Genomic DNA, 23,205 nt, shown 5'->3' with positions numbered 1-23,205 from the left:
CTCTTAGGCAATATCTCCACATGTTTACACACTCTGGTAACTGAGATTGCATGACAATGAGTGTTAAGGACCTGAATAAATTAAAGATTATCTATTTAGATGCCTAGTTAGAATTTAAATCCCAAAAGAAGTTTGTTTCTACCTTTGTAGTGCATGTACTCTGTCTAGAGAAAGGTAAAGATAAGGACAGGCTGAAAACAAGGGAAACTGATCCCTCAGTGGACCTGAATAATTCCCTGGATGCCTTCCTGTCGAGTTGCTGGCTCATTTAAGGTTTTTTCCTTCCCTCACAAGAAAAGATCTACAGGTGCTTTTTTTGAATCTCCAGGCTTACCAAATTGAAATTTTGTGGAAACACATTGAGAAAGACAAGGAAGGTGCAGTGCAAGTCTGTGTCTGTGAGCCAGGTAGAGATCTTGAGAAAGAAGCTGAGGGTGCTGAATGCGACACTCTTGTCTAGGAAACACAATGAAGCTGAGTGCTACCAGACCTGTACATTAATTCCAGAACTATCCTAGATGTATGGAGTGTGAAATAATGACCAGGCCTTCTGATCTGTTACTGATGAGAATGCTGCTGGTACAGAGAGAATTAAATGTTTAAGAGTCGTATACTTGGGGTAATTACACAAAATCTGGATTATTCTCTGGGGTCAAGCAACTGCTGTTGTTACTTAGGGCTTCACAGACTAGTGGTCATTCTCCATCTTGAAAAGTGACCTTAAAATTACAGTCAAAAAGGAACTTAGAAATTACAATGACAGTCTGCACTAATTACTCTGTGTACAAGTATTTTGCTACCCATGCATTCTGTGTGCCAGGCTAACAACAGTGCAAGGTCCCAGCAGGTGCTGGTGAGAAAGCAGGTGTAACTGGTGGGGTAATCTCAAGGAGAGAACAACCCCTGTTGCAAACTCCTCTGGCAGGGACATTACAGACGCGACAGATTTTGCCTTCTCCCTTGCTTTCTTCCCTGGGCTCACAGCGGTGGCCGTGTGGCTCCCTGTGGCCAGAGGGAGAATTGCTTTTCCTGAGCAATCCCAGTGAAGATTTTATTTGTTGGGTCACTTTGACATAATTCTAGGAGGTGGCATTGTAACGTTTGACTTTTAAATGCTTCAGTCTTATCCATATAAAGCTCTGGAGCGTGACTAATTAATACAATAATCACCTCTTGCAGAGAACACATTAACTCCCTGAACTCTCAGGACTTACAGGATCAGAGGGAATACTGGAAGTTGCTGAGAAATTGAATTAGCAGATTCTCAGGATGGCAGCCAGTAAGGGGCTTCATGCACTCATGTGTGCTGAGGGATGAGCACCATGCCCCAGGGACATGGGGCAAAGCTGCTGTCTTTACTTGGATTACACCATGTGGGTGCTTCCCTGAGGACAAAAGGGAATGAGTTCCAGAGAGCTCTGGAGCCCTGTATTTATTCAAACTAATATTCTGTGAATCAAATGATCTAATTAGCTAAACATGCATTTGACCACAAAAATGTTATGTTATTTTTAGCTGACATTGCAAACCTACATCAGGGTTGCATCTTTTTCTCACTGAAACTCTGCATTTATTTTCTACAAAATTCCCTTATTCCTTCTGCTTTAATTCATCAGTGATCTGAGTGACTGCTCTTGAATTTTGATTCTCAGAGCTTGTTATGCCTCTTCATCCTTTTTATTGATGAGATAAGCTTCTAACAGAAAGATAGACAGAAGTCATCAGGGTGTTGGAAATGAGTTTTACCCAACAATACAAGTAATGTTTTCTTTCTGTTTTTAAATAGAAAAGGGGAGGGCAATTACAGATCAGTGTGATCCATAAAATTCTTTCCAATCTGGATTTTTATTATACATTTCCAGGCTTCAAGGTAAATTCACGATGATACTGAAATCACCAAGATGGAAGCAAAATAGTCACAGATTCTGAGCTTCAGCCCCTCCAAAACTGAATGAAGTACCACAGAAATCAGATTTCGCATTCAGAAAGAGCAGCTCTCCATGGTTTGAAGCATTTATTTGTCACATACCACAATAATTGTTATCACCCTAATTTTGCAGACTTGGGGGCTGTGGACTGCCTGAGGTGTCAGCAGCCATTACCCTAAACTGTCTCATGTATACTGTAGCTACTCACAATGTATCACCCTCTTGTGTAGCATCACTGTAACATTTTGTCTCTTTCTCTCTTTCCAGAAGGATGGTAGCAATCTGGAAGGAAAAAAAAAACATAATCAAAAGCTGCACAGATGGTTGTGTAACAGCTGATAGGTAGCTGCATTTGCTGATGAGTATTTTGGAGGTGGCAGACAGCAAGGGCAATGAAGAAATACTGCTAGCAGTTAAAGGGACTCTGCCAGCCACGAAATAATCCTGATAAAAGAAATACTTGGCAATTTTTCCAGCAATAAGACTATTTAAATGGGAAGAAATTAAATTCCCCCAAGGACAGGGACTTTCTTTCTTTCTTTCTCTCTCTCTTTCTTTCTTTCTTTCTTTCTTTCTTTCTTTCTTTCTTTCTTTCTTTCTTTCTTTCTTTCTTTCTTTCTTTCTTTCTTTCTTTCTTTCTTTCTTTCTTTCTTTCTTTCTTTCTTTCTTTCTTTTTCCTTCCTTCCTTCCTTCCTTCCTTCCTTCCTTCCTTCCTTCCTTCCTTCCTTCCTTCCTTCCTTCCTTCCTTCCTTCCTTCCTTCCTTCCTTCCTTCCTTCCTTCCTTCCTTCCTTCCTTCCTTCCTTCCTTCCTTCCTTCCTTCCTTCCCACCCTCTCTTTCCCTCATTTTGAAGACTATTTTAAACTGTGCTTTGGAGAAGTTTCCAGAAATTACTATCCTGGAAATGGAAATGTCTTGGGTGTCTTGCAAAAGCATTTTGCTGTGCCCCGCTCTTTCTTGTGAGAAAGAGCTTGGGTTGTGACAATAACCACAGATCCCATCAAGTCAATGTCTGATGGAGTGCCAGTCATGCAAACTGCAGAAGGGGCCTACAGTGCAGTTTGTCTGACTCAGGAAGGAGATCTGCGGATCCTTTAGGAAAAGCCTTGGCAAGCACCATGAGACCAAAACCATCAGCAAGTGGTTTTCTTACCCCAGAGTGCTGCTGGCTCAAGGCACAGTCAGCCAGACCAGAACTGCTTTTCATGTTTCCCACTCATCCTTAGCAGTGGGTTTGGAATGTGGTGTAACAATCAGACACAATTCTGACATAATGCTCTCTCAAACATTAAGCCCTGAATGACGAGGACTGGTGTTGGTTTAGGCTGTTGTGTTAGGAACTCATCCTCACTCAAAATTCAGGGTCATTCCTGATGCATTTAGCCTCTTTAGGGCTAGCCCCTTTAGTCCTGCTCATTTTATAGGTGCCCTTGCCTTGTTTCAGGGTCCACTCTGTGCACAGACAAGTGAAGCATAGCTAAAACCTGTAACTGAGTTCTGTTCCTGTTGAGCATTTTCCTTAAGCACTCTGAGCTGCCTTTAATTTCTGATAGTGCAGTCCAGCCTTTCCAGGAAAGCCTGACAAAAGATAGCTAAATAAAAATATAGAACTACCCTCTATTGCAGTGACTTTTTTACCCTCCATGAGCTGTCACCGGACTGAGGGCAAATAATCCAACCGACAGGTAATTCCCCTGGAAAATCCTGAGTAGAGATCTTCCATGCAGCAGGTTCTCCCTCTGGGTCCAGATATTTCCAGGCAGCTTTTGACATTTTCTCTTGCTGGATTTGCTGAGTGCCAGAATAAGTCCCCTTTGAACATGACAAGAACAGCTTCAGTGACCTGTAAAATCATAATCTGTTTCTTCTCTTCCACTTGGAAGATCAGCCTTGAACTTCCTGTGCTGCCACCAGCAGCTGAGTCTCAGTGCTTGGCAGGTTGTGACAGGCACCATGGCACAGTGCTGTGACCTCAGTGCTGAGCCTGCCTGGTGCCTATGGCTTCACAGGAATTGTAGAAGTTCCCCATCTCTGATCACAGGTGTCCTAGCTCACTCACTGAAGCATCCTGAGCCTGCTTTCCCAGTCCCAGCCTCACACCTCTCCTCTGCAGTGAGGGTAATGTGTGTCTAGTCAGCACATCAGTGTGGGCTCTGTGAGGGGATAAATCAGGCTGTGCTATAGGATGGCATTCAGGATCATGGGTGAAATACAGAAAAGGCAAATACACTGTGACTATTGGAGACTCCGTCAGTAAAGGGCTGTGCTAGATTTAAGAAACAGCCTAAAAAATTATATATATGAAAATATTATATGTAAGTATGTATGTATATACTTCTGGTTTTGAAATTCCCTTCTCAAGGTATTTCTATATGAACAAAATGTGAAGCAAAGGACAAGCTTTCATAACCATATTGGCTGTACCAGTCCTGCAATTGCTGGCTCCCTGCTTTTTCCTATTAACCTGAATGTATTGCGCCTGCCTTTCCATAATAAGTTCCACTCAGCTGGTGCTGCCTAGGCAAGAGGTCATATTGATGTCATTAAGTGTCTTCCTGGAAGCCTCTTACAGAAATAAAGCTTAAAAACTGTGAAAAAAAAGAAGTAAGGTGGCCTTGCTCTTTAAATACTTAGGTCTACCCACAGTGTTTGTTCATTGTTTCAAATCAGGACAGCTGAAAATATCTAAACATATAGGAGCATGAAAGCAAAATTTGCTAAAATGTATCTGTCAAGTGGAAATGTTTTAGAGGCATAGATGGGTCCTGCCTTACAGAAGGGATGTGATGAGGCAGTGAGTTCCTTAAAGAGTTAGATGCCCTTCCCTTCTATTATTTCCATTGATGACAATATCCCTACAAGCCTCACTGCCCACCTTTTGCTTGCTCATAAAGTTTAAACCACACCTGAAACAGGTATTCTACTTGTAATAGATAAGTACCATTTTCTCTTCTCCTTTTGCTACTAAGTATGCAAAATTTAGGACTGATGAGGACTAAACTCTGCTGTTGTCCAAACACAATAGGAATAGGGATCACACTGTGTCTCTACTGACAGCTGTTTTTTAGAAAATATATGACCAGTTCTTGGGCTGAGAGATGGCAGTTATCCTTTGTGAAGAGAAATATGTTTCATTTGATGCTCTCTTCTGGTGTGTGCAGGTAGCACAGGTTGTAAGATATTTTATGTTCTGCTTCACAGCATCCTCCCTTGAAGGCAGTGGATGTGGAACTTTGAAAGTTAGATTACAGATAGGCTACCACATAGAATAAGCCAAGCCATGGTCTTCATAAGCAATATGTGGTGGCCAACTATTTCCATTTCTGCTGACAAATCTTTATGCCTCATTACACAGAGAAGGTAGACGTGACCATTAAAGATCACCAGAGCACTTCCCTTAAAGACGAGAATTTCCAGTTGCTCTCCATTAAGACTAAGAGATGAAAGTATTAACATATTCTTATAATCCTTATTCTTAATATTGGTGAGTGATTTCAAAATTCCTGAAACAACACTTTTAGATAACTTTACAATAAGAGGAGAGGATCTTGCTGTCTTTCTGTCTGTCTCCTCTTGTGCAGCCTCTTTCATTGCGGTTATTTGGGAACACTTCCCATCTTCAGGTAAATCAGGACTAGAACGGTGTCTTGTAAAGTTTGGTCTGCTTTGTATCAAAGATTTTGGAAAATTGCACCAAAAGGAGCTGGAACTCTCCTCCACTGTTATTTAATGGCCATACATAAATTACAGATTGTGTTTCTGTAGCTTGCCGTACTTCAGAGACACTTTTTGCTGAGTCTAACAGTACATGCTGTCATTTCAATGGCAAAAAGAATAATGGTATTGATGTGATTTGGGCTTGATGTGGTATCTCTAGATCAGGCTTTAAAATTTGTGCCTGAGGTTCTTCTTGAAGAGAATGAGAGATTTCACAAATGGATGCTCTGTCCTCTGCTTAGCATGAGTTAGTGAGAAGCCTCATGGCAGAAAGTGCTTTCCAGCTGAGGTATCATTGCTCTGAGCACTAAAGTTTGCTGTAGTAGACAATCATAAGAACACAGCTGAATTTATTGTAGAAGGAAATGTGAAATTCAAATGAATGTGTGTCATGAGAGAAAGGCAAAGACGGAGATGGATTAAAAACAAACTAACTTTGAATTAACTGCTGCTTCTCCAATGATTATATTCTCCTAGGAATAACCTACTCATCTCAGCACTACAGGCTTGATTTTGTAGAAAGGAAACACAAAATCACATTACTTACATGTCAATCACTCAACTCTAAGGTGCTTTTTAACCTTCCTAAATATTAAAAAAAGCAGTGAATTTTGCCTCCATAACTGCAGAGTTTCTACCACTTAACTTACCAAAACAAATGTAAAAAAGATAAGTTCAGTGAACCTCTGTTTAGGATCATGAAAATTAAACTTTGTGAATTTTTTATCTAGTAAAAATGAATAAATTGAAAAATAAAATTACATTTCCTCCTCATCTAGGCTGTACCTTCTGCATTTATGATGCATGCATCTAGATGTAATCACATAATTCTAGAACTCTAACCAAGAATAATTAGAAATAATTATATCAATTTTCAACTAGTCATTTGAATAATTAATTGCATATATAGGATTAATGAGGCCTTCTGCAGAAGCAAATTGTAAATCAAATTTTTTCCTTTGCTTTATCTGATGAGTGGGGATTTTTTTATTTGTTTTTTCACTTACGGTTTTAGGGATTTTTACCACATCCAGCATTGTGGTGTGATAAAGATGGGACTGGTCTTCTGACCCAGAAAGTCTCTTAGTATCTTAAAAACAAGAAAGTTTTAGAAACCCAGGGTCATGAAAAAGGTTTTGAGATAGAGAAATCCTGGTTAACTGTGAAGCAGCTTTAAAAGCAGCAAATATAGGTGCAGAAGTGAAAGTCTCCTTGATTCTCAGAAGCTACAGCTCTTCTGTGAAGGGTCTGAACTTACTGATGTACTGATTGGCTCATTTGCCATAGTCTCCAACTTTGCCCCAAGATCCTATGCACCACTTTAAGACTTCCTAGACAGCTGTCATTGTCAAACAACTCCCTCAGAAAGCATAAAAAAATTTTAAAAATATATTTTTTGACAAAGACACCAGCAAAATAGAATCAGAACTATTGTGTCACTGTGGTAGGAAGGCTTCCTGAGTTCACACAGATTGAAGGTGGCTCAGAGAGGGGCAAGCTGCCCCATTCCTCTTGCAGGTGACTGGAAGCCTTGTGAGTATCAGCACTGTTAAAGCACTTCAGTTTCTCTTCCCAGCAGACACAGGGATGCACACTTGGTGCCACTGCCACCAGCTCGTGCAGGGGACATACTTTTTGCTCTGTTCATCAGAGGTGCCAAGGCCCCTTTGGGGATTTCACCTGAGAGAGCAGGGAATGTATCCGAGAGCTCTGACCAAATGTCCCTGTACTGATGGTGTTGAACTTGTGGCTTGGAGCTCGATGTGACTCACCCAAACAATCCTGTCAGAATCACACAACAGTTTGAGTTGGAAGTGGGGCTTAAAGATCATCCAGTTCCAACCCTACTGACATGGGCAGGGACACCTTTCACTAGATCAAGTCGCTCAGAGCTCCATCCTTCCTGGCCTTGAACACTTCCAGGGATGGGGCATCCACAGTTTTTCTGAGCAACCTGCGCCAGTGCCTTACCACTGCCAGAGTACGGAATTTCTTCCCAACAGCTAATCTAAACCTGACTTCTTTCAGTTTAAAGCCACTTCCCCTTGTCCTGTCCCTATATTTCGTCAGTCCCTGAGTTTAAGAGAGAATCACTTGTGTCACAGATCTCAAGGTCCTCAACATTACAACATTCACATACATTAAAATGTCATTATTTATACACTTTAAAAAAAAATCTGTAAGAAATCCTTTCTTCTCCCACCTCAAAACTCACTGACTGCAAAGTAGAACCTCAGACTTCAGAAATAAGCAGCCCAGATTTCCCTGTGACTTCGAGTCCATGGATATAAATCTTGGGCACCTGAAGAGGTCTCACGATCTGATTGTCATGATTGTGGCTTACCCTTTCTCAAGTGCAAGGCAAGGCAAGGCAGATTCTTGCAGGGCTCCTCTGTCTCCTTTGTGGACACTGGCTTTCACAGCCCGGTTTTCTGCACACTACTGAGGCACATGACAGATTTTTGATTTAACAACATTTTGGTTTAGGAAACCCACAGAGTTTTAGTGGATTTAATGCAGTGTAAGTGCTTCATTTACTATGTACTTTCCTGAAAACATAGGTTGTCAACATAAAAATGCTAGAAAGCTTTCTTTCATTTTTTGTTCCTCCTACTCTTGTAATTTTCTCTTTTATTTATAAAGCCTTCCACTGATGCATACAACAGTTTATTTGGAAGCTTAATAACAGAAACAGCACAGTGGAAAAGACTCTTCAACTAGAGGATTCTGAGAGGCAGAAGAGAGTAACAGAAGGATGAATATCAGTCTTTGTTTAGTGGAAACAAAACCCTGATGACAGTCTCCCTGACACTGCTCTGCCACTTGTGGAAGCAAGGAGAATAGTCCTTAGCTAAGTACGCATTTTTGTTAAAATGTAAAAGGCAAAATACTGCGCATAGTGCATAAAATGTCAGTGATTTTCCCAAGCTGCCAAATTCCTAACATTTCCCTGGCTACAACCTACCTCAGAATTTTGGTGACAGGTTAATCAGCACAGCATTTCAAATTTTCAAAAAATATTTCACAATCTCAAGCCACTTTTTTTTTTTCCCAATAATTTTTTATGACAGTATTTTCAACTTCATCATCGTGTGATTGAGAACATCATGATAGGCCTCTTGCCCCCAGGATGGTTGTTTGAGCTCCCAGCAAAGGTAGGTGACTACATCTGCCATCAGCTCCTATGTGTGCCAGCTGTTCCCAGGAGTTCTACACACTACCTCACTGCCTTGGGACCATCCCTTCCAAGTGTACAGAAAGGTGCTGCATTCAGGGAAAGCTGGAGCTGCTCCACATTTTGCAGGTGTGATGACCTGGGAGAGAACCTGGAAGAGATTCTGCCATCATTGCTCATGATGAAACTTTAATGTGAATTCTGTGCATTTTTCTCCCACAGGAGATACAAGGCAGGGAAGAATCTTATTATTGGGATTATATCATGGGTTTGTAGATATTGGGAGTTAGAGAAATAGTGACTGACCTGATAATGAAAATATCTGTGACAATAATGGTGCACAGAACTCTGGTGGTGGTTGAAAAACTTTTTAAAAATATATTGAAAAATTTGAAAAACTTTCTCCCATTATATCTGAAGGACTATAAGCACAAATAAATTCATGGAAAAACATTTGAGACTGGCTGTTCCATAATAAGAAACTCTAATATTGTTGCTTAAAAAAAACCCTAAGCAGTTTTACTTCCTTACTGTATCACTTAAAGCAAAACATTTACTTACTGTATCGATTATAGCATTTTTTGGGCATTTTGAGAGCTCCTAGATATGAATTTTAATTTGGAAAGCTTCCCTTTCAAAAGAGGATAAATTGAGGCACAGATCCTAAACTTGTCTGCTTTCCTAGGAATGACTTTGTAAGCAAACCAACAGAAATAATGGATTATCATACTGGAATCCTTCCTTAGAGACAATCCTAATACTTTAAATTTTGACTTATTAAGGATTTAAGAAGACTCCGTAATTTCACTTCTGAAGTTCTCTACACATCAAATAATGAGTCTTTAAATCAGTTTAAATTGTGGTCTTAAAGATAATTCAAGCACTTTCTGTTCTTAAGGTTAATGAATACTATTTTGAAAATTAGCATATATATGAAGACATACATAACATATAGGGCTATTAGTTTCATTACAAGAAAGAGAGTAAGTAATTACATACTTTCAAAGTGTCCAGCTGTGCACTGTATTTAAATATTACTTTACGGAACATAAGGAATAGTTAATAAAAAAACTGGAGTTAGTAGAATTCATATGCTCCCCTCTCTGAATGCAAAAATGTCTTTTCTCCTCAGTCTCCTCCTCATGGCTTCCCATCCTCTTAGCTTGTCAAGTTTACAGTCCTTTGTGCAAAGACTTGACCTGCTGCTGAATTTAAATCATGGGGGTTTATGTTTTCCCATCTGAAGGGTTTCTAATGCAAAACCTTCAAGGTTTTGCTGCAACAAACTCCCTCACTGGAGCTTGCCTTGCTGCACACATTGCTCTTGGAGTCCCAGTTGCCTTTGGATCCAGGCATTACAGAAGATGAAAAATAGCATGGTCTCAAGTACTAGAATAAATGCTGCTCAATTTTGTTCCTTTGCTGTCCTGTCCATAGCTGTATTGTGCAGAATTTCTTCAATGAACATGGTTTTTGTTTCCCTCACAAAGCAATAGAGGGAAATTTTATCGTCTGGCACCTTTTAGAGTGTTTCTCTCGAATATGCCAATATTTTATATGTTTTTGTTGATCCTGCAGATGATTTTTGTTGTTAAAGTCAGTAAATATAACCTTACCAAAAATTATGTCATCTGTGTACAAGAGTCCTGGGTAAATGTAAAATATCTGGGCATGGACAGAGATGAGAGAAAGTGAGGGGGGAAAACCCCCTCATAAAGATAAGTAAGGACATGCATAAGTAAGGACATGCATAAAGATAAGTAAAGACAAATGCAACTGAATGCTAAAAACCCCAAACTACTTCTGTGGCGAAAATGAACTCAAATAAAACACTCATTGTCTCAGTCCCTCCAGTATTTATAAGTCCTCTTGTAGTCACGTAAAAATATTTCTAAGACCTCTTACCTATCTAATATTGAAAACTCAACTCCTCCTTTTTTTGCTAGAAGACTTCAGCACATTTCTGAGATCCTGGACTATGACTTTACATGTCTTTCACCTCTTTGAAAAGAAAAAAATCAATGTTTTTCTCAGCTGTTTTTCCTAATTTTTTTTAAAGTGCATTTATTTTTCATTATTAATAATTTTTATGGTTTCATTTTCAGTACTTTTCCTATTGAGCTTATTTTCACTTTCTGAACCTGTGAAATCTTCTCAGATTTCACAGGTTCAAAACAAAACAAAAAAAAAGCTGCCAGAAACATAACTTAATTTCCTTCAGTACTTTACCACAAGTTTTTTGCTATCAATCTGTATAATTATATTGTGTTGGACTTTCACAGCAAAGTGTTACACATTTATTTTTACCTATTTCCAAGTTCAAAAAAGAAAGTATCTTTAGAGAAATATCAAATGGTCTACCATACTATATATTTTGTCAGATAACTGGGTCCTGGAATAAGAGAAAATGTACTCCCTTGCAGCACAAAGGACAGATGTCATCAAAACTGAAGAACTTTGTGGGCAACTATCAAAGACTACTTTAATTTTGTTTAAGGTTTGGGAAATAATTTTTGAAATTTTATGTTAAAAAATAAAAAAAAGCAGAATATAATATTAGAAGTAACATTATAAATATATTATTGAGAACTATTTGGTGGCTTTTGAGAGCCTGAAGTCAGCACATGTATTTTCAGGACTAGAAATCTGAGAGTTGCTCCTGAACTAGAGAGACCAGAATTGAAAATACATGACAAAAGAGGCCCCCATTTCAGACTTGATACATAGTTTTGGAATTTATTCATGTCTGGGTTCACTTGTCCATATATAAAAGGAAAAAAAAATCTTATTTTTATAAGGTGAAAATCAGAAAGAAAGAAAATGGAGGGCCTGTCAAAAATTTTAATAACCACTTTTAGAAATACATTTTTCTCAAAATTAGCCAGCCCTTAATAAGTATAATAAAAAGTAAAATGACTCTGCTGCTGCCTTTTGAAGCATGACATTTTGACATTTCTCTGATTCAAACCAACATTTCTAAAGAAACTTTTTAGATAGTGGCTAGACAAAACACAGTATTGAAATCCTACTCTATTTCTTTTGAAACATAAATAGAAAGGCTCCGATTGATACCAGAGGGAATGCACAATGACCTTTTGCTAATTTGAACGTACAGAAGTTGGAAATGGAGATATTTGAAACCCATAATAAAGCTTAGAGCTTAAATAATACATTCTGTACTGCTTGTCATTTTTATTGTGCAATGCCATAATTTATTCACTATGCTTATGGTTCATGTGAGGATTTTCTTTCAAGGTAATTGAAATCAGTAATAAACATGAACCCTTTAGATGAACCTGTTACTCATTAATTACAAAGCCAAAATATCTTTACACTGTAGAATTCATTTGCTCATTTTTTCCTGTAATGACCATACATTCTCTACAGATGGAAGTCTATACAATTTTTATAATGTACAGCAGGAGTTTTTGTGCCTCCTGATGATAAAAGTAAAGGTTTTGGTTTTTCTAAAGACTAATAGAATAATATTTCATAAATATTCAGTCATAGCATGACACCTACTCAAACCTACTTCAAAGCTGAAAGAAAATTGGGAAATAATTGTGACCCCTTGGAGATGCAAAATGAGGAACTACTCAGTCCTGTTGCTGAATTTCTAGGTCAGGACATACAACTGTTCCCTTTCACACCTGATTCAGGAAACGTGTCCCTGCCCGTGGCAGGGAGCTGGAATAAGATGATCTTCAGGGTTCCTTCCAGCCCAGGCCATGATGATTCTATTTATTACAAGTATGTTACAAGGCTTTGCTGAATGAGTTCCTGTTCCAGTCACAGCTACTGCCACATGGAGAGAGATTAAATTGCATCCAGAACTGCACCTTGGTATCGTTCCTTATCATAAATGATGCCAGAAAATACACTACATTCTTCTTAAAATGTATATAATGCCATTAGTAGATCGTGGCATTACTCAGGGCCATTTAATGTAACCACAGTACTTCCTGGCTCAACGTTTGGATAGGGACCCACAGTTTGCATTTTCCAAATGTTACATTTTAAGCAATTCTTTGGTTCTTTTCAGCAGGTGGTTTGTGTGTGATGTAGCATGGCTGTTCATATGTGGTGGGACAGGAGAGCTGCCATGATTTTGGTAGTTATTCATGAGTGATTTTTTTAAGAAATTTTCCACGCTGGTTTTAAAGGGCGATTTTTACAGAAGATGCTGAGTTGGAAGGGACCCACAACGATCTTTGAGTGCAACTCCTGGCCGTGCACAGGACAACCCAAAAGTCACACCATGTGCCTGACAGCTTTGCCCAAACACATCTTGGGCACCATCAGGCTGGTGCTGTGACCACTTTCCCTAGGAGCCTGTTCCAGTGGCCAGTTGGAACCCCCTGGGTGAGGAATCTTTTTCTAATACCCAGCCTAAACCTGCCCTGACACAGCTTCAGGCCATTCCCTCAGGTCCTGTCACTGGCACCACAGAGCAGAGATCCCTGCCTGCCCCTCCTCTTCCCCTCACGAAGAAGCTGTAGACCACAATAAATCCAGACTAGATCTACATTATTTTAAACAGCTTAAGATTTTTTTCAGCATTTCTGAATAGTGAAATTATCTATCATTATCTATCCAACAGATGTAAGCATTTTAGGAAAGCTGATTTTTAATGGATATTTTTAATGGATAGAACCCACCCTTTCCTGCGAGCTATGAATAAGTGACTTATTGATACCTGCAGGCCCGGTGATTTGTCTAATCAGGAAGAAGGAATGAAAAGAAAGGAAAGGGAAGAAAAAGGAAAAGTGAGAAAGTCGGGCAAAGACAGGGAAGCAGAAGCAAAGCAGCCGAGGGCGTCTCCCTCAGCCGCGGGGCGGGGCCTAGGGGGCGGCCTGGCCCCGCCCCGGTCTCGCGATGGGCGCTGGCCCCGCCCCCGGCGGTAACGGCCGTACCCGTCGGGCCTCGCGGGCGCTGTTTACGGCGGCGCAGCCAATGGGCGGGCGGGGCGCGCGGGCGGCGCGGCCAATGGGCGGGCGGGGCGGTGCGTTTGAACGTCGCGGCGCGAGCGCAGGGGCCCGCGCGGCCCGGCGCGGTCCGTGCGCTCCCCGCCATGCCCGGCCGCCCCGACGACTACGAGGTGCTGCTCACCATCGGCGCCGGCTCCTACGGGAAGTGCCGCAAGGTGCGCCGCAAGGCCGACGGCAAGGTGAGGAGGAGGCGGAAGCGGCGGCGGCGCGGCTTTGCCGCTGCCGTGCGTCCCCGCCCGGTGCTGGCGGCTCTCCGCGACGCGCGGAGCGAGCGGCTCTGGCAGCCGCGCGGGCCCGGCCGCCGTCCCGGTCACTCCCCAGGGTGTTTCTGCCTCCGCAGATCTTGGTATGGAAGGAACTGGACTATGGCGCGATGACGGAGTCGGAGAAGCAGATGCTCGTGTCGGAGGTGAACTTGCTGAGGGAGCTGCGGCACCCGAACATCGTGCGCTACTACGATCGAATCATCGACAGGAGCAGCACCACCCTGTACATTATCATGGAGTACTGCGACGGGGGAGACCTGGCCAGCCTGATCGCCAAGTGCGCCAAAGAAAGGCAGGTGGAGTGTGCACGGGGCGTCTTTGGAGGGTCTGGCACGGGTCTTGGGCAGCCCGGAGAGAAGGGAAACTTACTTTGTAACTTCTGAGCAGTTTCGGGTTTAAACCTTTGGACCCAACAACTCCTCTCAAATGTGAAAGGTTTTGTACAAAGTTACAGCAGCGATGGGAGCTGTCCTGTTGACTACATCACCGGATTGGATGTTGGTGCTGAAGTAGTAAGAAACCTCGAGCTGTCCTGTGAGGCAGAAGCTGTTGAGGGGTTTCTGGCTATGAATGGGGTTAAGAACATAAACCAGGAGGTTACAGCTCTTTTTTTGACAGGCAGCATGGTCTTCCCCATGAGTAAAGCTCCTGGGACTCTGGGGTTTATGAGAACACCAAAGTGTGTGGAAGGGAGGAGTGATTTTGAATCCAGTGTGAAAAGCTATTTTATCTGCCTATATGTAAAGCTTGGAGAGACATCAAGTTGATAAGTCTTCACCTTGGTCTAATCTTAGACTTAGCATCCTACTTAAGTAGAGTGTCGGTTTTTACATCCTTAGGTCAAACCTAAGGATGATACCACCTCTTTGTGAGGATAGTCTAAAATAGTTCTGCAGCTGCCTGCCAGCATCAGTGTTTTCATTTAAGGAAGTTTGTATTGAAAAATCAGCCGTGTTTTGGCTATTACTGAATGTTGCTCTTTATTAACAAGCGACAACATATTGTTATCTTAAGTGATCAAAGGGACAGATCTCATGACGAAAGTATCAAATTGATGTTTGTAAGTAGTGAAAATGCTATGTGTTTGTTAGATGGTTTGGGGGAGGAAGGAAATACTGCAGGTATTCTGCAATGAAAGCTTCAATGTCATCTAACGTATTTGCGGTGATTTAAAAAAAATCGGCTTTAAAGGGAGAATATGTAGAGGTCTGTTGCTGATAGTGCTTATTTGAGTGGCATTTTATGATAGTACTATGAAAAAAGTTATGGAACTGAGTGTCAGTGACTAATTAAACTGATGTGTGTTCAGAAAATCCATTAAACAATGTGTTCATTTTCCAGGCATTTCTTGGATGAAAGCTTTGTTCTCAGAGTGCTGACTCAGTTAACGCTGGCCTTGAAGGAGTGTCACAGACGGAGTGATGGTGCCGTCACTGTGCACCGGGACCTGAAACCAGCAAATGTCTTTCTAGATGGCAAACAGAATGTGAAACTTGGAGATTTTGGACTGGCTAGGATATTGCACCATGAAACCAGCTTTGCCACAACGTTTGTTGGCACTCCATATTACATGTCTCCAGTAAGACCTCCCTTCTATAAATTATCTTCCCTGTTGTCCCTCCAAGGTGTGCTGTGTTGGTCTCAGAGTCCATGAATATTTGGGAGGTTTTAATGAAGCCTTATTGGTCTTAAATGCAGGTGACTTTTTTCATAAAGTATGTGTGTTCTGGAGACAAGGTTATTCTGCAGTTATTTTCATCTTTCTTCCCCACACAATCAACTTCTAATAACAGTTGCTCTTTGCTGTATAAGTTTTGTTATATTCTTGGGACACTAGAGGTGTTGGAGTATATTGTTCCTGAAAAGGAACAGGGAAGTTAAAGAGCTTTTATGCTTCATACTGTTAAGGCAAAGAGCTTATTAAATTACCTCCTAATGGTAGGATTTTAAGTTGTAGTGGAAATGAGCAGGAATGACTTATTTCCCTGATACAAGGCACTTTGTGTGGGAAAGATTAATGTTGACTGAAATAGAGTTGCATCAATTAAAGATTGGTGCAACACTTCAGTCTTCTACAGTGTAGTACTGCCACAAATAGTTCTAGTAAGAGTAGCTTTGGATATTAAGATGGAATATTAGAAGTTGCTCCAGTATATAATAGTTTATTTCAGGTTTCAATAGTAGCTGATTATCCTGCAATAGTGGAACTATGTCTTTGTTAGCAAACCTAAGATTGTTCTCTTTCTTTAGGAACAAATGAACTACTTGTCATACAATGAAAAATCTGACATCTGGTCGCTGGGATGTATTGTGTATGAATTATGTGCTCTCTCGTAAGTATGGTAGTGTAATAACAAATGTGGAAACATAACTGCTAATGTAGGTGTGATTATATTTTGTGTAGATGAAAACTTAAGTTTCAGAGACTAGTCCTAGTTTTTTATTTCTCTATTGGTCTCGATATTAGGTAGTGAAAACAAACCTTGACTGCAGTTTTTTTTCATAGTCTGATACAAGTTTTTTTCCCTGAAAATAAGTCCTGTAAAACTAATGAAGGAATCCAAGAAAAATTTTCTTCTTCAGGCCTCCATTTACAGCTTTCAACCAAAAGGAGCTGGCAGAAAAGATAAGGGAAGGGAGGGTCAGGCGAATACCATATCGTTACTCAGATGAGCTGAATGACCTTCTCAAGGATATGCTGAATGTAAAGGTAAGAACCAATTACTAATTTTTCCACCTATAATTTGAGCTAGTACTGAAATCCTAGTTTTTCTTCTCAATTATGAAACAAACCTACCTGAAGTAGTGGTTGTTATCACCTTGTCACTGGCAGTGTCACTTGTAGAGAAAAGAGGGAGGAGTTTGCTCTGAATCCATCAGAGGCAGCAGCTCAAGTTGTCATGCCAGGGTCACAGGATGCCAAAAGGTGGCCTCAGTATTGGCTTACATGGGATTTCCTGATTGCATGCTTATTGAGGCCTTGTAATTTCAGGGTTAAGATGATGGTTCCAGTGTGTTTAGGAGCTGGAAGGGGCTGTTTATTCTTCATTTTGGGTTGGCTTTATATGGCTAATGTATAGCTTGTTCCCCCACAGCTGGTGTGGAAGTATTGAGAAGAACATGGCAGGGGCAACAAAGCTGTAACAAGCACCCAAGCCTCCAGCAGGCATGGATTGTTCAGCAGAGTGTTAGCTGAGCAATGTGCTGTCAGCTGCCTCTGCAGGCTCACCCACCCCCTTCTGACTCTGCAGAGAGAGGGTCCTTGCGCTGGGAGACAGAGTCTTGCAGCTCTAGATCTGAAGGCTGGTAACAGCCTTCTCCCTTAGCTTTTGTCATTCCACTGTGCTACAGCTTCCCAGTTCCAGTTTTCTCCAATCTCTCCTTCACTTTGTAGCACCTTAGCTATCTTGCTTGGAAATCTCTGGCCTCACTGTTTCTTCTTAGAGATGGAATGTGTTGGTAATGCCTTTCCATTTCCTGATTTCCTTTAGGATTACTGTCGACCTTCTGTTGAAGATATTCTGCGGCACCCCTTGATCGAAGTTGTCGCAACAGAAGAACAAAAACAGACTTCTGAAAGAAAATGCCTCAAACTATGGGAGCCAGAAAGGCTGCAATTCTCAGATGTTGTAGTAAATGAGCTGAAACGAAAGGAGCAACAATTAGAGGAGCGAGAGCAAGCCATTAAAGAAAGAGAACAACGTCTGGAGCGTATGCTATTCCATTTTGGGAAGGGGGTGGCAATGGGATTCTGATTCAGTGGGAGGAAGAAAAAGTAGACAGTTTTCACAACCCTCATTTTAATGCACTAGAATACTGTAGTCCTGCATTCACCACTAGAATTGTCTAAAGACCAAACCAAGAATGCTAGAGGCATACTCTGCTAGCTTCTTTTTTAAGTTACTAAGATAGAATTGGTAGTTTGGATATGGAAATCTGGTTTGTGAAAATTATTAAACATGAGTGGTAGTTAGGAAACTATACAGAAACGTAGGGTCTGCACTGTGCAGTGTAGGTTGCTTTTTCACCTACCATGTAAGTAAACATTGCTTATTCTAACATGTAACCTAAGGTGAATCTCATGCTAGAAAAAAATCTTTGAGTAAATGGTCAACTGCTTTTATAAAAGCTGCTCCCCACATATAGTTTACCTGTGAGTCTATAGATGGCTGGTCCTCAAGTGTTGGTGTTTCCTCCACATGAAATATCTCTGCATATACAGTAGGCTCTGCAATACAGTTTTTAACCACATGTATTTTTTTATCTGAGCCTGAATAACAGCTGCTGCTATTGTAAGTAGGCTGTTAAATCATAGCTGAATTATGATATCTGGTATATAAATATTTAAACCTGGTGTCATGTGTGCCATGAGTTAATGTGCAGAATAGAAAGTTGCTGTCTCTTTGTTGTTGCAGACGCGTCAGAGTTTGGGACAGAAGCATGCCTGGCATTTCAGAGTACTTGTCAGTGCTTTATTAGTGCATTGATAAAGGTGTATCTACACAGCAGTTTCCTTTGTTTAGAGCCATAGAATCAGAAGTGTGGGTGCACCTGACTGGCTATTACTGCTGTCTTTCCCTGTAAGAGAAGCCCACCATGCACAGTCACTCTAACTGTTACATGTTCACGCTGCATACTACCATGTTTCTGCTTCCAGAGAGAGAACGGGAGCTCAGTGTTCGGGAGAGACTGGCAGAGGACAAACTTGCTAGGTATCTTACTAACCTATAATAGTCTATATTAGAAGCTCTACAGTCTTACAACAAAAAACCTAAACTTCTCTTCCCAAACCAGAGCTGAAAGCCTGCTGAAGAGGTGCAGTCTCCAGAAACAGCAGCAGCAGGAGGTAACGTGCGCGGAAGGTCCAGGTATGCAAATACTCAAGAAGGCGCTTGCACGGGTCGATGTAGTCTGGTGTGAGCAGAAGAAAGTCCTTGGTGCTCAGCATGCTCGGCACAGTCCCCTTGGGCCAAGGCAAAGCCCACTTATGGCTGCAAGGTTGAGAAGAGACTTTTGATTTTCTGCTTTGCAAAAGGACTTAATGAGTGATGCTCAACCGTAAGCCTGAGTTAGCACTGTTTGCACTGAAGTTTTGTGCTGTCTGAGAAATCAGGTTGTTGTGGTGACCCAAACCTTTCTCAGAGTTGCACTTATTTTATGTATGGATGTCTTTTTACTGACCTTCTAGTTAATTTAAATAAAATTGCACATGTCTAATAAATTCAGTTTTCATTAAATTTCCAAAAGCTTCAACATGGGAAATATGTGTTGCAAGGGACCCAGCTGTGACTGGTGGGTGCATCATATAAACTATGAAGAATACACACTGCTATTATAGAAAGCAAAACGCATATTTGAAAATGTGCTAAGACACTTCCTGACTAACCTCTAGTTCAATCTGTTTTATAGTAGTATTTTATACTCACTTTGCCCTTGGTTGTTCATTCTTTGTTATCATAAGGGTATAATCTGTTAATTGCTCCCATCTTTTATTATTAAAAATAATATTCAAGTATCTAAATGCCTTTTTAAATATTGGTAGGGATAGTGAAGGGCTGGGTCAGAAGTAGAACTCTAGAACAAAGATGTGTGAACACTCTTTAACATGCAGTAACACTCTCTTCATTTAGTTTTGGTCTGATAAAGCAAGATAAGCATGTCACTGCCTCCAAAGCAAATAAAACTGAAGTAGCTTTTTTTTTTTTTCAAGAAATGCCTATCAGAGCAGAAAAGGACACAAGTAAAATGCCCCTAGAATGTGCGCGCTCCTTGAGCTGTGTCTAACATTTCTGTCAACTTTGGGAATTCCACCCGTCTCTCAACATCTTGTCTGACATCAGCACATTAAAGAATTTGAGAACAAACTTGCTTTTGGCTTTCTGATGTTGCATCTAAAACTGGATGACTGAAGGCAAATGAGCTTCAGCTCTTACTTCTGTTCTCTTCTGCATTTCCCACCCCTTTACATGATAGTTTGACCTTACCAGGCATATTAGTTTTTGAGGATAGGCAAAACCTGTTTGGGTGGTTAATACCTTGAGCTCGATAATGCAGCAAAGTGAACATAGGTATTACAAAACTGACCAAATTTTGCAATATCTGTAGAGCATGTGATTTGCTACTCTTCCATTTCATTCTGTGGTGCTCTTGTAACACTGTTTCTAAAATTATGCCTATTCCCATTCAAATGGACCAAGTGTTTCTCCAATAGTGGTACTAAGATTGCTTGCTTGTTTTCAGTTGCTCAAATATTGCTGTGCGTTTCATAACTGGATTGCATCTCACACATCTCTTAGATCCCTAATTTCTCCTAGAAGTCCATTGGGTGGTTCACTTGACAATAAAATAGATTACCAAAAATCCTGGTTTTTAAGATTGTGTCCTAGACACTGCCCTATTTTTACAGGGATGTTCTGATTCTTAGTGAACCATTTAATGTTGAAACAGATCTGACTTACACTAATGAAGCTAAAAAATGCCGAAATATTTACTGGCTTTTAAAATTCTTTCTTGCTCTTTTGTGCTTTTTGCTTCTTTGCTGTAGCCTCATAAATTGAAAATTAAGGCTTCAGTGTTGAGATTAGAATAGTTGATTGAATAAAAATCACACCTTAAGTTGGGCCTTGTGAAGTTGGCTCTTATGTGAGGCAACTCTGCTGTTATATAATAGTTTTTGATGGCAGTTTTTCTGCTCGAGTCATTAACTGCATTTTTATGGGGCATGCTATAGGATATGCTATGAAAATTCCTGTTCTGAAGGCTGCAGTGAAAGTAACTTGTTAATTTTTAATTCACCTAAACTCATTACTCATCAAGTCAGAGCCTAATTCGTACCCCAGTGACTTAATACAAGGATAGAGTTGGAACAATGTGGTGAAGTACAAAGACCACTGGCCAGGTTGAGTCTTCCCCTGCTGTGAAGCAAAGACAAGTTTTTTTCAGTAACTGAAAATTCATTCTGCATTTTCTTTTGGAACTGGCTTTTGTTACTGTGTATTTAATTCCTGTCCTTCAGAAGAAACGTCTTCTTTCCTTAATCAACTAATCTTTCCTTAGGTATTGGGAGGTGCACCCTAAAAACTACTATGGCATGTATCTTTTTACCATGATCATTTAAAAGGCTTGTTTTCAATATTTTTCCTCAAAAAATAGAAAATGATTGTTGCTATTAACAGAGATACATTTAATTAGATGACAAATTGGGCATCAGGGTTAAAAGCAATAAATGCTGGAAGATGCACTAATGCAGTACTTTTTGATTTCTTAAGATAACGCAGTCCTGCCTCCCCTTTCTGCAACCAAGAAGAGCTCACACACTGATGGAAGTGAAGAGAAAGCTGTACCTCATAATATGGAAAACAATTTCCTTTCCAAAGGGAAAAGCTCTGATCTCAAAAGGCGTCTCTATGCTGCAAATCTACGGGCTCAAGCACTGGCTGAACTGGAAAAAAACTATCAACTAAAGAGCAGACAAATCTTGGGCATGCGTTGAAACTGTAACATATATTTATCTTTGAAAGGAAGATTAAATGTATAGGCAGATACTTGTGCCTCCCTCTCTTAAGCTAGAACCTACTGAAAAGTTATTTTAACAGTTTTACAAACTCTTAGTTTATGACAGGTAGTTTATGATAAATGCATAAGATGCTATATGATAAAAATAGGTACTTTTGATACCAAATAAAACAAACTGAATTAATTGTATTATTAAAGAAAAATATTTTGGTCCTCCTGTTTACCATACTTTACTCTTCTGAAAAGATAAAGAATGAATATATATAAATTATTTGTTTAAAATCTGATGTGAAAAACTTTTCAGGTGAAAAATGTACAGAGATTTACAGTCTGTAGGTTAAATTGTTGTATGTAATGCACAGTTGTTGATAAAGGAAGTATTGATATTCTGTGTATGTGGGAAAACAGTGCCTTCTTTTCTGCACTTGTAAATATCTTTTTAACAAAAGAGCACAAAGATTTTGTGCATCTCTTCCTACTAAGTAAGAGCTCTATCAAAGCAGGTTACTTTTAATTTTATGTTTTGACTAATGTGTGGGATGGGTCAGAATAACATAAGTTCTGAGTTTATGTTCTTTTCTGCCTGAGCATCTGAATGCCTTGTCCATCTCCTACAAGGCCTGTGCCAGGGCAGAGCATTTGAAATAGCACGTTCTTTGCCTTGCCTTGAAACTGTGTTATAAACTGATCCCCTGAGACTGCTGTCCAGGATGGGACAGCATCCAGCGTATTAGCATCTGGGTTTTGGGGTGGGGCAGTTGTCCTTTAAATAGTAAATCCTTCTTTTCTTGCATAACTTGTGTAACCCAACAACAGATCTGCTCTAGCAGATTCTTAACAACCCAGCAGAACTTAACATTTGCTTGCAGAGTGATTGCTGTTTTCACCACAACCTGTGCTTAAAAGAATTAGACATTACTATTTTGTTTGCTAATCTTAAACTACCAACATTTTGGTGGTCATTTCCTAGGAGTAGGTGTGGTGGGAATGTGCCATGTGGATCAATGCAGCTTTCCTCTGCATTCTTTCATATTTCTGAAGCTTCTCACATGTATGTGGAGGGTAAATCCCTGCTTTGTCACCATGTTTGCACACTCAGGTTTTTCTGTTCTGTGCCTGAATCACTGCATTGCGCTGCAATACAGTTCTGGCCTTCATGTGGATCTTTATGGCTTAACCCATAAATCATTAAAGGGTAAGATACAGTGGTGTCAGTACAATTGGAAAAAATACAAAGGATTCAAGAATGTTTTGAATGGAAAGGAGGAAAACGTAGCCAAAAAAAAGAATACTGATTCATGAAAACCATATTCATAGAGTCACAGAATGGTTTGAGTTGGAAGGGACCTTACATTACAGACCATCTGGTTCCAACCTCACAGCCACGGACATGGACACTTCACTAGACCAGGTTGCTCAGAACTCCATCCAGCCTGGCCTTGAACATGCCAGGGCGCATCCAGGAAACATCGATAATTTCTCTGGGCAATCTGTTCCAGTGCCTCACCACCCTCACAGCAAAGAACTTCTTCCTAGAATCTAGTCTAAACCTACTCTCCATTAAAAGCCATTCCCCCTTGTCTTGTCACAACATGCTCTTGTGAACAGACTGTCATC

The 23,205-nt window shown here is 40.4% G+C and overlaps 1 protein-coding gene across 1 annotated transcript; it reads left to right on the top strand.

Annotated features, from left to right (window-relative positions):
- Nucleotides 1-13,890: 13,890 nt before the first annotated feature.
- Nucleotides 13,891-21,565, top strand: NEK2 (NIMA related kinase 2; the record flags this gene model as incomplete). The annotated part of the gene is made up of 9 exons (XM_084202354.1): nucleotides 13,891-13,986; nucleotides 14,148-14,374; nucleotides 15,415-15,652; nucleotides 16,324-16,406; nucleotides 16,657-16,783; nucleotides 17,565-17,784; nucleotides 18,731-18,785; nucleotides 18,868-18,941; nucleotides 21,342-21,565. The coding sequence occupies 9 exons, from the start codon at nucleotides 13,891-13,893 to the stop codon at nucleotides 21,563-21,565; spliced, it is 1,344 nt and encodes a 447-aa protein (XP_084058480.1).
- Nucleotides 21,566-23,205: the final 1,640 nt, after the last annotated feature.

Source organism: Fringilla coelebs (genome assembly GCF_963513975.1).
Source record: "Fringilla coelebs genome assembly, chromosome: 3".
Classification (NCBI taxonomy): Eukaryota; Metazoa; Chordata; class Aves; order Passeriformes; family Fringillidae; genus Fringilla; species Fringilla coelebs.
Note: the sequence above shows the minus strand (reverse complement) of the source record. Positions and strands in the feature narration are given on the sequence as shown.